Here is a 15,961-nt window from a genome sequence, read left to right as displayed (position 1 = left end):
TATGAGATATCATGGTTATCTTCATTAATACAAGATATCATGGTTATCTTCATTAATACAAGATATCATGGTTATCTTCATTAATACAAGATACCATGGTTATCTTCATTATTATGAGATATCATGATTATCTTCATTATTACAAGATACCATGGTTAAACAAAAATTACATTGAAATATACAAAAGAAAAGAAAAATACCCAAGTTTAAAAGAAAATTCCAGGTTTCTTCCACCCCTCTCTAAAAATGAAATGGTTGGTCCCTATGTAAAGCATACTGAGAAAACTTTTGAGGCATCATCTCTTTTGGAAACTATGCTTTACATCTTGGCCAGTGTGCACTTGCTGGATTTAAATGTCATGTACATTATTTTCTTGTATAGTTAAGCTTCTATGTATATCTGTCTGGAATGTCACAATCAGGTGAGATAGTTGAGTTAATTGATCCATTATTCATGTTATATTATTAAATTTAATTGATTGATTGCCTGCCATAACTTTGTAACATCACTGGGTAAGCAGCCTCTTTTAAATAAAATTGAAGTTCTGATGTCCCATCACTTGTCATGTGTTCATGTTTGCATGTCTGTATATGTGCATGTCTGTGTACACATGCATATGTGTGTCTGGGCATGTCTGTCCATGGACATGTCTGTGTATACATGCATATGTGTGTCTGGGAATGTGCATGCATGTGTGTGTCTTTGTACACATGCATATGTATGTCTGGGTATGTCTGGGCATGTATATGCATGTGTCAGTGCATGTAAATTATTGCTGTGTATAGACTCCATATTGATGCATGTTAGAAAAAATTGCTGACATTTTTCACACCTAAACATTCGATTTCCCTGTTTAATAGTTTTATCTATCAGTACAGAAGTGATGTACATCTCTTTCAAGGTTTAGTTCTATGTTGACATGATTGACAGGAAGATAAATATTACCATGTTAATTTGAAATCAAATTCCATTTGACCTTGTTTATTTGAAGTACAAGGGGTGGGGAATATAAACTCCATACTACAAAGAGAAATTGTTATGGCATGCATCTGCTATGGAATTTAAGACAAATTTATTTTAAAAAATACTGAAATAAATGCTTAAATGTGGCATGAGTTCTCCAAAAAAACAAAATAAAGTAAAATTTCATGATTGATGACTGAATATACAGGAGCTTAAGGGATGAACGACCTATATTTATATAAAAAAAGAGATAATTTTGAGTTTGAACTAATTACATCACATTGATGGTGTCAATGAAAAAATGATGGAGGCGGGGGAAGTTTACATTAAAGTAAATACTTTTGTATTAATTGGTCTTACTGTTTTTGTTTGTTTTTCATTATATGCCTGTCCACCCATTACATGCCTGTCCACTCATTATATTGATAATGAATACTTCAAAACCAGAGCCTGTCCACTCATTATATTGATAATAAATACTTCAGAACTGATATCATCTGTCAGTGCTGTAATAAAATGGTGCTATACATATTGCATAAGTCCTTTACATGACATGTGCTTGGCAACCATTGTACTCGCTTGGCAACCATTGTACTCGCTTGGAAACCATTGTACTCACATAAAACTTGGATTTTAAACAAAATCAAAGTTTAGGAACAGTACTTATTATAGTGAATAATTTCAACAACTTAGTAATAAACTTAAAAAAATGTTTTTCCCTTGCCCAATACATACACAAAACAGCTCACATTGACATTCTGAGCACTTTTAATTCTCATCATACAAAGTAATAAGATTTACTAAGGAACAGAATGTTTTTATGGCATCTCTTTCCCAAAGAAAATGATTAAGAAATATACATAATATCCTGGCATAATGTTGACAGTAGTTTAATGCTGAACATAAACATGAGTGAAACATTTAAGATTAAAATGAAAACTGGTCTCCATGCTAAGCAACAAAACTTGGTAGAAACATACACCTCTCTTAAACAATGTTGCAAAATCAAAATGATGTTTTATAAGTCTTATCATTGACTATTATATATACTGCATACAAACGCATAATTTAAAATGCATTCTTTTTGGCAATAGGCTAGGGCTTGTTAAACCACAATATCAATAATCCAAGGGGAAAAAATGTACTGCAAAAGAGAGAAAAACCAATGGCTTACTTTTATTATTATAGTGGTCCTTGATACAAATTTAAAAATATTTTTTATGAAATGAGAGGGGTCTTTATTATTTATTGTATAAGTTTCATTTGGTTCTGACTGGGGGCTGAAATTGGCCCTTATCCTACCTTGTCCTATGCCAAAAATTGGAACATTGTTATCCCTGGATGAAAATGTTCTGTCTTGCCAGCTAGCTCTCTTCATGGCATAATTCCTAACTTAGCTCTAACCCTAACTAATAGTATCCTATTTTTATTAACAATTAGTAAAACTTCTCAAGGTACAAATGAATAACCATAAACACGTATCAGAAATTGTTTTTCTGGATTTTTCTTTTTCTGTAGATCTGTATGATGTTTTTGTTGGTCAATAAAGCAAGACAAATCAGGTGAAACTGTACTGAGAAGAAAAAAATCAGTTGCATGGATTACTCGAAAAGTGACCCTCGAGCACAGGTTACTAGTAAAATTACCCTGGTGCACAGGTTGCTAGTAGAATGACCCTGGTACACAGGTTAATGGAAAAATGAAACAGTTACACAGGTTAATAGAAAATTAAACAGGTACTCAGGTTAATGGAAAAATGACCCTGATTCACAGGTACAAAGGTTAATGGAAAAATGACCCTGATTCACAGGTACAAAGGTTAATGGGAAAATGACCCTGATTCACAGGTACAAAGGTTAATGGGAAAATGATCCTGATTCACAGATACACAGGTTAATGGAAAAATGACCCTGATTCACAGGTACAAAGGTTAATGGAAAAATGACCCTGATTCACAGGTATGCAGGTTAATGGAAAGATGACCCTGATTCACAGGTACACAGGTTCTGATAATGTGATCAAGAGTCATGCTAAATGTACCTTGAATACTTTTACATACTTGGAATTGAGCATTGAGGCCTAGTTAAAGTAAGACAACAATTATTTCTGAAAGAGGATACCATTATCTTATGACAGAGACAAACATGTGTGACAGACGTGGGGCCATATGTTCAGCTTATTTAATGATCCTAATATGGTAAGCTGGAGATGAAACACATTCTGGACTTGTGATAAAAGCTAAGCGTACCATGCAGGCATAAGCATTCACAGCATATAGTAAATTCCAACTTTCACAAATGCAATACAAATAGCAGATGACCTTCATTACATGCAAAATTAATGCAGTTAATGTGCTAGCTGCACAAATAAAATTCAAACTTTGTGAAGTCAAATAGCATAATAAATTAATAACAGGATAGCTACCAAGTAAACCCATGTGTTCAATGATAAGTTATTCTGACTTTCCTCCATTGGATTAAAATGTATTTCAAGATAAAAAAATAAAAAAAAATAATTACTTGTGGAGCTATCAAGTTACATGTAGATGAATAACATCAATTCTTGTTAATTTGGACTATGCTGATCTACAACAATTATTGCAGAGCTTGAGATAAGAATATAATACATGCAGTAACTTGCTGCTAGGTTATAAGACTAGTTACGTGTTTGAAAATTCAGTAGAGTATTGTGTGAACAGTGTAACACACAAATATTAAGGTACCAGACCAAGTCTCAGTCACCAAGATTCTAATCATGCCATTTATAATGCATAAAATGGCTTAGTGATTAAGACTAATTAATTGTGCATTAAATTATATGGCTGATTTGAATATGTGTTCTTCATCTAATAGGCTTCCATTATATCAAATGAAGTGTCCAAGGTAGCATAGTTTGATACTGATGAAATGTGCCATCATAAAATATGGATCATGCTGACATGAGGGGCCATCATAAAACATGGACTGTACTTAACAATTAAAGACACAAATGCTTAAAAGTGTCATGCATAATTTGAACATAAAGAATTTTTAATCATACATTATGAGATAGTTTGCATAAGATATGCAGATATGATGCTTATCGAGAGCTCTGTTATTAGCAACTTATTATTCCATGCCTTTTAAAAAAAAACTAATTCATTTACTTTGAATCAGTGTTAATTGGAACATAAAAAATCCAAAGCTGAACAAAACAGGCGTGAATAAAATTGACAATAATGCCTATGTATAGATAGAATATCATTATACATGGGTTTTCTCAGTGTAAAACTATGTGAGCTGAATGAATATAACGCAGTGTATAATTAAAGATTATAAATAATGCAAAATCTGATAATAATGTAATTATAATCACACACAAGACACACAATTTGATCTACTTACTGGTTCATCCCCTTTAAGACAATAACAAAATGCATTAATATACCTAAAAAAATCCATATACTAAGTTAATATTATTAAGTCACAGTGCTTGAATTATCCCAAAATTAAAATGAAATTTTTTTGCTAAATCTGAAAGAGGAAGATATTTCATGACAAAATCTAAAACCATAATCCAGGCCCTACCTACCTCTGTGGTACACAAATGTTAAGATCAAAGGTAATGGATTGCTGTTTTGGTGCCAAACCCTAAGAACCCCAAACCAGGACTTGTAGTTTTTTGGGGTGCTAAATCCCCAGACCAAAGGCCAGGCCTTGTTGCCTGGGTGCAAAAACCGTTCAATCAAAGGTCAGTTCTTGCTTTTGTGCTGAAAGCTAGGGTTTAAAAAACATGCCTTGCTTTTGTTGTTGAAAAAGAAAGCAAAGCAAAAGGATGGACCTTCCATTTCTGATGCCAGTGTCTTGCAGCCAATGTACAGGTTTGCATTTTTTGATGTCCAAACTCGGATCAAATTTAAAAACAAGTTTTTTTTATATTTAAATTTTCTCTATTAAGCATTCAAAGTTGTCAGTCCTTTCACTGGCCTTAGTTAAGTACATACTTTCTTTCTTGAAAGAACCAGATTTCATTACATGTTTTGTTCCAGGGCATATTTTATTTATTTAATGACAAAACTTAAGCCACTTGCATTTTTGTCCATTCTACTTCCACAGTGACCTTGACCTTCAACTATTTATAACTTAATGTCAATGTTAATATTTGTTACTCATCAATGTCAACAGTAACTATAGCCAACTCGTGTCAAGGTTAGTTTGCATCTTATTCCAAGTATGCCCATCCTGATTAGATGGTCTATCTAATTAACAAACTAACAAAAGGAGAAGAAAAAAATGGAAGTGAACAGAGAAACAGATCCACAATGATTAAATATATCAAAATTTTCAAATCTTCTCTACTGATTCAATGAGAGAATAAAAAGTTAAAAGCACCCACCATTTAATCTTCTTGTGAGTAGGGCAGCTGAGATTCATTTTTGGAAACAAATATTGGCCCTTACTTAGATGGTATAAACTATTTTTGTTTCTTCTGAATATTGGTGTTCAGTACTACCACATAAAAAGTTTTTTTATTATTATGAGAAACAAGCTAATATTTTGGCTCTACAATGAAAATCCCAGCTGTCACCATCCCACCCTTGTTTTTTAATCATTGGTGCCTAAAACAACACTCATTCTCTACGTACGAGGCTCAGTCAGTTTCAGGAGGATTGGGCCTATGACCTCTTCCAGTGTGGCCTTCTGGGTAATGAAATCTTGTGTGGTGGCATCTGGTGTGCTCTCCACCCATTCATTCTTCTCCTTGCACGTATTCTGGAGAATGCTCTGAAAATGTAAAAGCCATTATGAACTATGCATGAAATCTATGCACATATTGTAATCTATGTGTACATATTGTAAAGCAAATGTGTACTTGTCAATGTAAGCTTTGTGTGATGAATATGCACATATAAAGAAAACGTGTACAGGCCATCCAATCAAAATTAAGTTGATAAAATTTTAACACTGTTCCTACTAGATCAATACAAGATGAGCACACAGCTTGAATAGACTGATAAATAAGCAAAATTCCAGTGCCGGTCTGTGTTTGCATAAATAACTTTCACTCAGATACACCTGTAATGGCTTCTCCCTGGTACCTAGTCATACTTTCGATGTTAAACTTACAAAGTATCCTTTTTAAGTCAGCTGTTTCTACAATTTTTGGCCTATATACAATGCACTGCTGTTACATGCTCTTGGTTAGTTGACACTGCTTACTAAGGGAGGCAACTCATAAAATCCAGTAGATGTTGCTAGGACAAAGCACTTAAATATCTACTTGATCTACCAAGGTGTAGACAGGGTTAACATATCAGAATCTTGGCTAGCGAAGATGTAGCAACGTAAAACAAAGTTTTCACAGTCATGAGATTTACTGATTCAAAAACCTGTCTTAATTAACTTAATCTCATTGACTATGCAAGCAGCTTAAGGCATATTATACCTAGAAACTATATGAATTTAATAAATTTCAAGTCAGATTTTATATGTCTCCAGTAGGTATTCATCCATCTATGCATCCATCCATGCATCCATGCATGCATATATACATACAATACATACATACATACATACATACAATACAATACATATATGCATCCATGCATACATAGATACATTCACACACACACGCACACACACACACACACACACACACACACACACACACACACACACACACATAAAAAGAAAGTTTACCATTCCAGGATATAATGGATCTTAAACAAATGTGTGTTGCATGTGAGAACACACATACAAGCATGTGAAAAGTTATCAACTGCATGATGCATGTAAAAACAAATACAAGCACGTGAAAAAGTTACGAACTGCATGGTGCATGTAAGAACACACATACAAGCACATGAAAAAAAGTTATCAACTGCATGGTGCATGTAATAACACACATACAAACACATGAAAAAGTTAATCAACTGATTTTTCATCTTATGCTAATTAAAGAGAAACACTTGTACAGTATTTTGCAAGAAACATGCAAGCAGACTGCGAGACAGACATGACAAGTTCTAACAGTTGTGTAAGTGTTTCTCTTTCTAATTATGTATGGTGCATGTAAGAACACACATACAAACATGAAAAAGTTATCAACTGCATGTTGCATGTAAGAACACACATACAAACACATGAAAAAGAAAGTTATCAACTGCATGGTGCATGTAAGAACACACATACAAGCACATGAAAAAGTTATCAACTACATGGTGCATGTAAGAACACATATACAAACACATGAAAAAGTTATCAACTGCATGGTGCATGTAAGAACACACATACAAACGCATGAAAAAGAAAGTTATCAACTGCATGGTGCATGTAAGAACACACATACAAACACATGAAAAAGTTATCAACTGCATGGTGCATGTAAGAACACACATACAAGCACATGAAAAAGTTATCAACTGCATGGTGCATGTAAGAACACACATACAAACACATGAAAAAGTTATCAACTGCATGGTGCATGTAAGAACACACTTACAAGCACATGAAAAAATTATCAACTGCATGGTGCATGTAAGAACACACATACAAACACATGAAAAAGAAAGTTATCAACTGCATGGTGCATGTAAGAACACACATACAAACATGAAAAAGTTATGACTGGCAGGTCGTTTCTGAGACAGGCAAGAACATACATTTCAATGTGTCACTGTGATTAAACAGTTAAAAAAATACATTAATATAACAAAATTATTCCATCTTGTGATTCAACCTGGATTATTTCAAAGAGATAAAATAAATCACTGAACATAATATCTGGTAAATTCTTAACGAGTGATACATTAATTAAATGTGCAAAGTTTTAAATGTTTCACTGATTGAAGCAAATTAATCACCAATATAACACAGGGTTCATTCACTTAGCCCTGACAACTGGCTTCAGAAGCAAAAACATTTTCCAATTTCACCAGATGATTATGTTTTGATGCACAATCAATCAAATGTTGATCTTGGATCAAAGGTTAATCCATGAGGTCATGGCTGATTCCCCCTCTAACTATCAGAAAACATCAAAAGATAATCTCAAAACAATGTAAGATTAAGCCAATTAAGCAATGCCTAGTTTATACTAACTTTAAACAGGCACAGTGTAATGTAGTTCATATTAACTTTAAACAGGCACAGTGTAATGTAGTTCATACTAACTTTAAACAGGCAAAGTGTAATGTAGTTCATACTAACTTTAAACAGGCACAGTGTGATGTAGTTCATATTAACTTTAAACAGGCACAGTGTAATGTAGTTCATATTAACTTTAAACAGGCATAGTGTAATGTAGTTCATACTAACTTTAAACAGGCACAGTGTGATGTAGTTCATATTAACTTTAAACAGGCACAGTGTAATGTAGTTCATACTAACTTTAAACAGACACAGTGTAATGTAGTTCATACTAACTTTAAACAGGCACAGTGTGATGTAGTTCATACTAACTTTAAACAGGCACAGTGTAATGTAGTTTGTATTAACTTTAAACAGACACAGTGTAATGTAGTTCATATTGACTTTAAACAGGCACAGTGTAATGTAGTTCATATTAACTTTAAACAGGCACAGTGTGATGTAGTTCATATTAACTTTAAACAGGCACAGTGTAATGTAGTTCATACTAACTTTAAACAGACACAGTGTAATGTAGTTCATACTAACTTTAAACAGGCACAGTGTGATGTAGTTCATAATAACTTTAAACAGGCACAGTGTGATGTAGTTCATATTAACTTTAAACAGGCACAGTGTAATGTAGTTCATACTAACTTTAAACAGACACAGTGTAATGTAGTTCATACTAACTTTAAACAGGCACAGTGTGATGTAGTTCATACTAACTTTAAACAGACACAGTGTAATGTAGTTCATACTAACGTTAAACAGACACAGTGTAATGTAGTTCATACTAACTTTAAACAGGCACAGTGTAATGTAGTTCATACTAACTTTAAACAGGCACAGTGTGATGTAGTTCATATTAACTTTAAACAGACACAGTGTAATGTAGTTCATACTAACTTTAAACAGGCACAGTGTAATGTAGTTCATATTAACTTTAAACAGGCACAGTGTAATGTAGTTCATACTAACTGTAAACAGGCACAGTAATGTAGTTCATACTAACTTTAAACAGACACAGTGTAATGTAGTTCATACTAACTTTAAACAGGCACAGTGTGATGTAGTTCATAATAACTTTAAACAGGCACAGTGTGATGTAGTTCATATTAACTTTAAACAGGCACAGTGTAATGTAGTTCATACTAACTTTAAACACTTTAAACAGACACAGTGTAATGTAGTTCATACTAACTTTAAACAGGCACAGTGTGATGTAGTTCATACTAACTTTAAACAGACACTGTAATGTAGTTCATACTAACGTTAAACAGACACAGTGTAATGTAGTTCATACTAACTTTAAACAGGCACAGTGTAATGTAGTTCATACTAACTTTAAACAGGCACAGTGTGATGTAGTTCATATTAACTTTAAACAGACACAGTGTAATGTAGTTCATACTAACTTTAAACAGGCACAGTGTAATGTAGTTCATATTAACTTTAAACAGGCACAGTGTAATGTAGTTCATACTAACTTTAAACAGGCACAGTGTAATGTAGTTCATACTAACTTTAAACAGGCACAGTGTAATGTAGTTCATACTAACTTTAAACAGGCACAGTGTGATATAGTTCATAGTAACTTTAAACAGGCACAGTGTGATGTAGTTCATATTAACTTTAAACAGGCACAGTGTAATGTAGTTCATACTAACTTTAAACAGACACAGTGTAATGTAGTTCATATTAACTTTAAACAGGCACAGTGTAATGTAGTTCATACTAACTTTAAACAGACACAGTGTAATGTAGTTCATATTAACTTTAAACAGGCACAGTGTAATGTAGTTCATACTAACTTTAAACAGGCACAGTGTAATGTAGTTCATATTAACTTTAAACAGGCACAGTGTAATGTAGTTCATACTAACTTTAAACAGGCACAGTGTGATGTAGTTCATATTAACTTTAAACAGGCACAGTGTAATGTAGTTCATATTAACGTTATACAGGCACAGTGTGATGTAGTTCATATTAACTTTAAACAGGCACAGTGTAATGTAGTTCATACTAACTTTAAACAGACACAGTGTAATGTAGTTCATACTAACTTTAAACAGGCACAGTGTAATGTAGTTCATACTAACTTTAAACAGACACAGTGTAATGTAGTTCATACTAACTTTAAACAGGCACAGTGTAATGTAGTTCATATTGACTTTAAACAGGCACAGTGTAATGTAGTTCATATTAACTTTAAACAGGCACAGTGTAATGTAGTTCATACTAACTTTAAACAGACATAGTGTAATGTAGTTCATACTAACTTAAAACAAGCACAATGTAAACAAAAACATTTTTACATGAGTACTCTTTTGAAATACAACTTATAACACATGTCAAATATTTTTCCATCTTCTGTAAGTGATTGTGTCATATTCTATTTATCACATCATGATAAATATTTAAAGTTTTTTATGACTTAACTGCAGTGTGATGAAATGACTGAAATACATTTAGATGCATTGATCACTACATCTTGGCCCTACATACTAACTTTAAATAAGAAACAGTGTAATGTCGTTCATACTAACTTTAAACAGACACAGTGTAATGTAGTTCATACCGACTTTAACCAGGCACAGTGTAATGTAGTTCATATTAACTTTAAACAGGCACAGTGTAATGTATGTATTTCATACTGTATATAGTTCATACTAACTTTAAACAGGCACAGTGTAATGTAGTTCATATTAACTTTAAACAGGCACAGTGTAATGTAGTTCATATTAACTTTAAACAGGCACAGTGTAATGTAGTTCATATTAACTTTAAACAGGCACAGTGTAATGTAGTTCATATTAACTTTAAACAGGCACAGTGTAATGTAGTTCATATTAACTTTAAACAGGCACAGTGTAATGTAGTTCATATTAACTTTAAACAGGCACAGTGTAATGTAGTTCATATTAACTTTAAATAGGCCCAGTGTAATGTAGTTCATATTAACTTTAAACAGACACAGTGTAATGTAGTTCATACTAACTTTAAATAGACACAGTGTAATGTAGTTCATATCAACTTTAAACAGGCACAGTGTAACATAGTTAATTCTAACTTTAAACAGGCACGGTATAATATAGTTCATACTAACTTTAAATAGACACAGTGTAATGTAGTTCATTCTAACTTTAAATAGACAGTAATGTTTGCAGAGAAGATGTAAACAGTATATGAGCAATGTCAAACAATGGTGCATATGATAAATTTGTCAGCCACATGGTAAGTAGGAAATTTCCTGGAATCAAAGATAATTAGGACATGCTCTGACCCAAATTAACATGTAACATGCATCAGAAATGGGTAAAATTTAAATTACAAGAATCAATACTAGAAGGTATGTATCTATTGAGAACCCAGAATAGCCAAAGCAAATTGCGATACTATTTATCACATTGTTACCTAGTCACAGAAATACATGAACCTCATGGAGCTTCCCATTTCTTTTTCTTTAAAAATCTAACCCTATGCAAAACACGTAACTGAAGAACACCACCTAAAGTCCACCATCTGATCTGACGTCCCTTTACCCAAAACCTGATCAGCATCTTTTACCATTCTGATCCTCTCACGACAGGCCAATATTTTTATAAGGCCAGCTTTTTTTTTATAAAAGTAGTAGTATCGCAAAGGGGGACCAATTTATTTACCTTGTCTTCTTTTGTAAACCTTCCCTGTACCTTCTCTGGATCCTGAAGCGTCTCAAGGGTGGTGCGGATGGTTTCCTGTAATGCCACTTTAGCCTCTAAAATTGCAAGTTAGAGAAACATTACATGTGCAGTAGTCCTTCAATTACAAAACAACCTGGTGTAACATGGTCCCATGTATAACAATGGAGAAACTCTATATCTCAGCATTAGACTCCAAGGGTAAGGGTAGCAGGTTAGATACCTGCCCTTGCCAGCCTGAGTTAGAGGCCCTTGGGAAATGCACTTTGCTTCCATTTCATTAACTTGATATAGACAACAGTGTATTAAAGTGCTTTTATCACCCACCCACCCCAATAAACCCTTAGTAACTATAGTTTGAAGACTTACATGTAGAATACATCTTAACTCTCATTAGTTGATACATCTTAATCATGCCTACCAGCATACCACTATTTGTTCTTATTAAGTACTGCTTGCTGTTATTTCGATACATAACATAATATTTCCTGATGTCACAGATGAATGATGCCACAGCATCATGTAGGGCTGATCAGTGCATCTAATTGTATTTCAAAGTCATTTCATCATACTGCAGCTAAGTCTTAATTTTTTATGAATATTTGGCAGTCTACAAGAGACTGAAGTTAAACGAGTTTTGTGATTCCAACTTTATCCTGATTAAAGTTCTGTAATTGATTTACAAAGTGTTGGGACTTTAACCTGAATTTGGGGATCCAGTATTTTAAAAATGAGAGTCCAGGATCAGATGTTTGAGGACTTTGTCCTAGTTTTAAAAAATTAAATTACTAAACAACTCAAACAATTATTCTGTTACAGAGTGATATAATAATCAGGGAGTAAAATACAGGGGCTTTGAATTTTTCCAGAAGTGTATCATTTTGTCTCTGTTGAAAATGTGAAAATTTCCTGAAATATCAATTTGCATTATTCTTCCAATCAAGTTTCAAAACTACAAATAATCCCAGGTCTCCAGGTTTAAAACTATTGAGATGTATTTCTTAATTTCTACTATGAAATATCATCAGAAAGATAATGTAATGTAAAATCTTAAATTAGTAAAATCAGGTCATGGAAACAAGGACTGTCAATACAGTGTTTTTCAGGGCTTACAATACTTGTGTGAACACATCAACCATGGCCTATTATTAAAAATAACTACACATCTGTCAAATGTCGTGTGTGTGTGTGTGTGTTTATCTTGTCAAACTTAAACATAGCACAAATCAACCCAACCAGAAGCTCACATGTATATTTGATTTATATTGGCTACAATATGCTCTAACTTACTGGGAAGTGGAAGCATGGTGTCTGAAAAGAAATTGCTCTTATTTGCAAACTTGAACTATGAACAAAGGCACAAACTTATAAACATTTACATACAAATGAGTATACTACAGTTTCACAAACTCTTAGCTGTAATCACCTGCCCAGTCCAGAAAGTCCACACATTCTGCCTGGCTGTAGCGGAGGGCAGTTTCCCTTGGCCTTTCATTGTGTACATTCCTCTGCTGTAAGTTTGCATTGTGCCCTATTAAAACCTTGAGAATCTCAACACGACCCCAAGAAGCAGCATAGTGTAATGCACAGAATCCTAAAAAGACATGTTAAAAATGCTTTAGTTATCCATATCATTAGGCAAAAATAACACCCAAAACAAACATGGAAACTGAGAATATTACAAAACTCCTGTAGAATCACAAGTTTTAATGGTTTCATGTGCAAATATTGTAAAACCTGTAGCATTCCATATATTCTCAAATATCAGTCAAATCCAAATCAAAACTTTGGTTAATTATCTTTTTGTCTACTGGATACACTGAATAGCTGAATGGTGTTGGAGAAAAGTTCATGATTCAACATCAGTTTCTGCTAGCTGATTGATGATCAATTTATCAATAGAATATTTTGCCCACATTGAATCCTATCTAACAGGTTATTTTCATATATGTACCGAAGTTTGAAACAACATTAATATAAAACTGGACAATGTTGTGACTAATCCTAGGAATACCATGCTTTATCATTCACATCCTTTACCTAAAACAATAAATATCAGCAACACCAACATTAAATTCACACAATCAGTACGAAACCTAGGTGTTACTCTGGACAGTACTCTCACATTGCACCAACATGTCATGAACATATGCAAGGCTGCATATCTTGAGCTGAGACGCATCAGCTCAATTCGCAAATATCTTTCAGTTGATGCCACTAAAACACTTGTGTGTTCATTAGTACTTTCAAGACTGGACTACTGTAACTCAATTCTGTCTGGTTCATCTCAATATCTACTCCAGAAACTTCAAAAAGTTCAAAACACAGCTGCTTGGATCATACTTAGAGTACCATGATCTGAGCACACCTCCCCACTGCTCCATACCCTACACTGGCTATCCATTTGATCCAGAATCAAACACAAAATTTGTTCTCTGTGCTACGTTTCAGTGTCGGACTCTAGTCCAACAAACCTATCTGACCTCACCCATATGTACACACCAGCAAGATACTTACACTCCTCTTCTGACAATCGTATACTCATTATTCCAAGTATGAAAACAAAGTCATATAGACAGCGTTCTTTTGCATACCAGGGCCCAGCAACGTGGAATGAATTGCCCATTGAACTTAGACACAAAGACACAGTGATCACATTCAAGAGGGCTCTCAAAACTTACTTATTTCAACAGCAAGAACAAATTTAAAGACCTAATAATGTTTCCTACCTGAAATATTCTCAGCATGTTTTTTATTTTATTTTTTTTAAAGTTTTTTTAATTTCATGTTGTTTGTTTTTGTAATAATATTATTATGTTTCTTATCTTATAGGTGTTGTCTAAAGTTGTAAAGTGCTTAGAGCTTCTAAAGATTAGGCGCTATACAAAGTCCTCATTATTATTATTATTATTATTATCACATAATGCTATTCAACCCACCATTTATTCAACTAATCATGCTGAAATTTTTTCCCTGTAATTTACAAAGTGTCAGGCATATAACTGTTGTGTGACAAGCTACCATCTCCTTTTACAGTGATGACTTTATGATCAATTGTAAAAGTATTTTTGTAGGAAAGGGTTGTGTGAATGGCTCTGTCAGTAGAGCAGCTGATCTTAGAGTAAGATAGGTCATTGGTTAAGAATTCTTCATGAATGCAGTTCCCCCCACCATCATTTTGTGACCCAGGTGGGAGGCTATGTTAAACAAAAGCACAACAAACCCCATCATAATGTAATAGAATAAAAATTCATGGTCAAACCATGGCTGGAACCTCAGACTTACCAAGCTCTGAATAGGGGCTGTGCAATTCAGTTCACCTGAGAAGATGCACCTGAGCTGTAAATGCGACATATTTCTCCACTTTTCAAAGACACAACATAATACCTCAGGTATCCATGACATGCCTAATCTGAGTGACCTCTGACCCTTCTCACCCCATTTTTGATATATGATGTACAGCCAAACATAAATTTCTAAATATCAAAAAATGGGATGGGAAGGGCAGAGGAAATTTGACTGTGACATGCAATACATGTCCACTGATATGCCCATATAGAATCACACAAACAAATCCACTGAGACTGACAGTCAAACTCATTACGATGGGTATTATGTACATGATCCCCACAGTGACCACCAATTGCCACAGGGGAGAAATAAATGACTGGAACATATTCTTCCTAACACTAGACAAGTGCTATCACTTCAGCATCCAAAATGATGCACTCAGCCTCATGACAGTACTCTTAATCGGCAGTGGGAGAAGATTTAAAATTTTAATTTTGAATTTAAATCTGTTAATAAATGTCTAGTCTAAATTTGTTTTTACCTTTCTCAGTCACGCTATTTACATCAGCACCCCTTGCAATCAGTTCTTTTGTCATTTCCAAGCGCCCAAGTGTAGCTGCAATATCTAAGGGAGATTTTCCATCATCATCTCTTTGATTAATCAACTCGCCTACTGTTTCTTTGTATGGATCCTCATCATTTTCAAAACACAAAGTGAATCTTGTTACGTCGTTTTTCAAAACACAATGCGTTACAATTGTACAATTTGGAAGAAGAATTTCTCTTTCTTCTTGCTGTTCTTCCTTTTGACCCTCTCCTTCCAACGCCATCACGGTTTTCTTATCTTAAGCAGAAAACTAAATAAAAACAGTACACTTCGAACATTAGGAGATTCCCGTTACCTGTAAACAATTGAC

The 15,961-nt window shown here is 33.8% G+C and overlaps 1 protein-coding gene across 1 annotated transcript in view; it reads right to left on the bottom strand.

Moving 5' to 3' along the window:
• Positions 1 to 15,961, bottom strand: part of LOC149779175 (ankyrin repeat domain-containing protein 45-like) — a 27,542-nt gene extending 11,581 nt beyond the window's left edge. The window contains exons 1-4 of the mRNA XM_089939744.1: positions 15,586 to 15,961; positions 13,180 to 13,347; positions 11,736 to 11,830; positions 5,589 to 5,727 (exon numbers count right to left, since the gene is read on the bottom strand). Of these exons, the coding sequence (XP_089795870.1) occupies positions 5,589 to 5,727; positions 11,736 to 11,830; positions 13,180 to 13,347; positions 15,586 to 15,874 (691 nt within the window). The 5' untranslated portion in view covers positions 15,875 to 15,961. The remainder of the gene's footprint in view (positions 1 to 5,588; positions 5,728 to 11,735; positions 11,831 to 13,179; positions 13,348 to 15,585) is intronic.

Source organism: Sinohyriopsis cumingii, chromosome 17 (assembly GCF_028554795.1).
Source record: "Sinohyriopsis cumingii isolate HCF-2022 chromosome 17, ASM2855479v2, whole genome shotgun sequence".
Taxonomy (NCBI): Eukaryota; Metazoa; Mollusca; class Bivalvia; order Unionida; family Unionidae; genus Sinohyriopsis; species Sinohyriopsis cumingii.
This window is presented reverse-complemented; position numbering and strand designations above follow the sequence as displayed.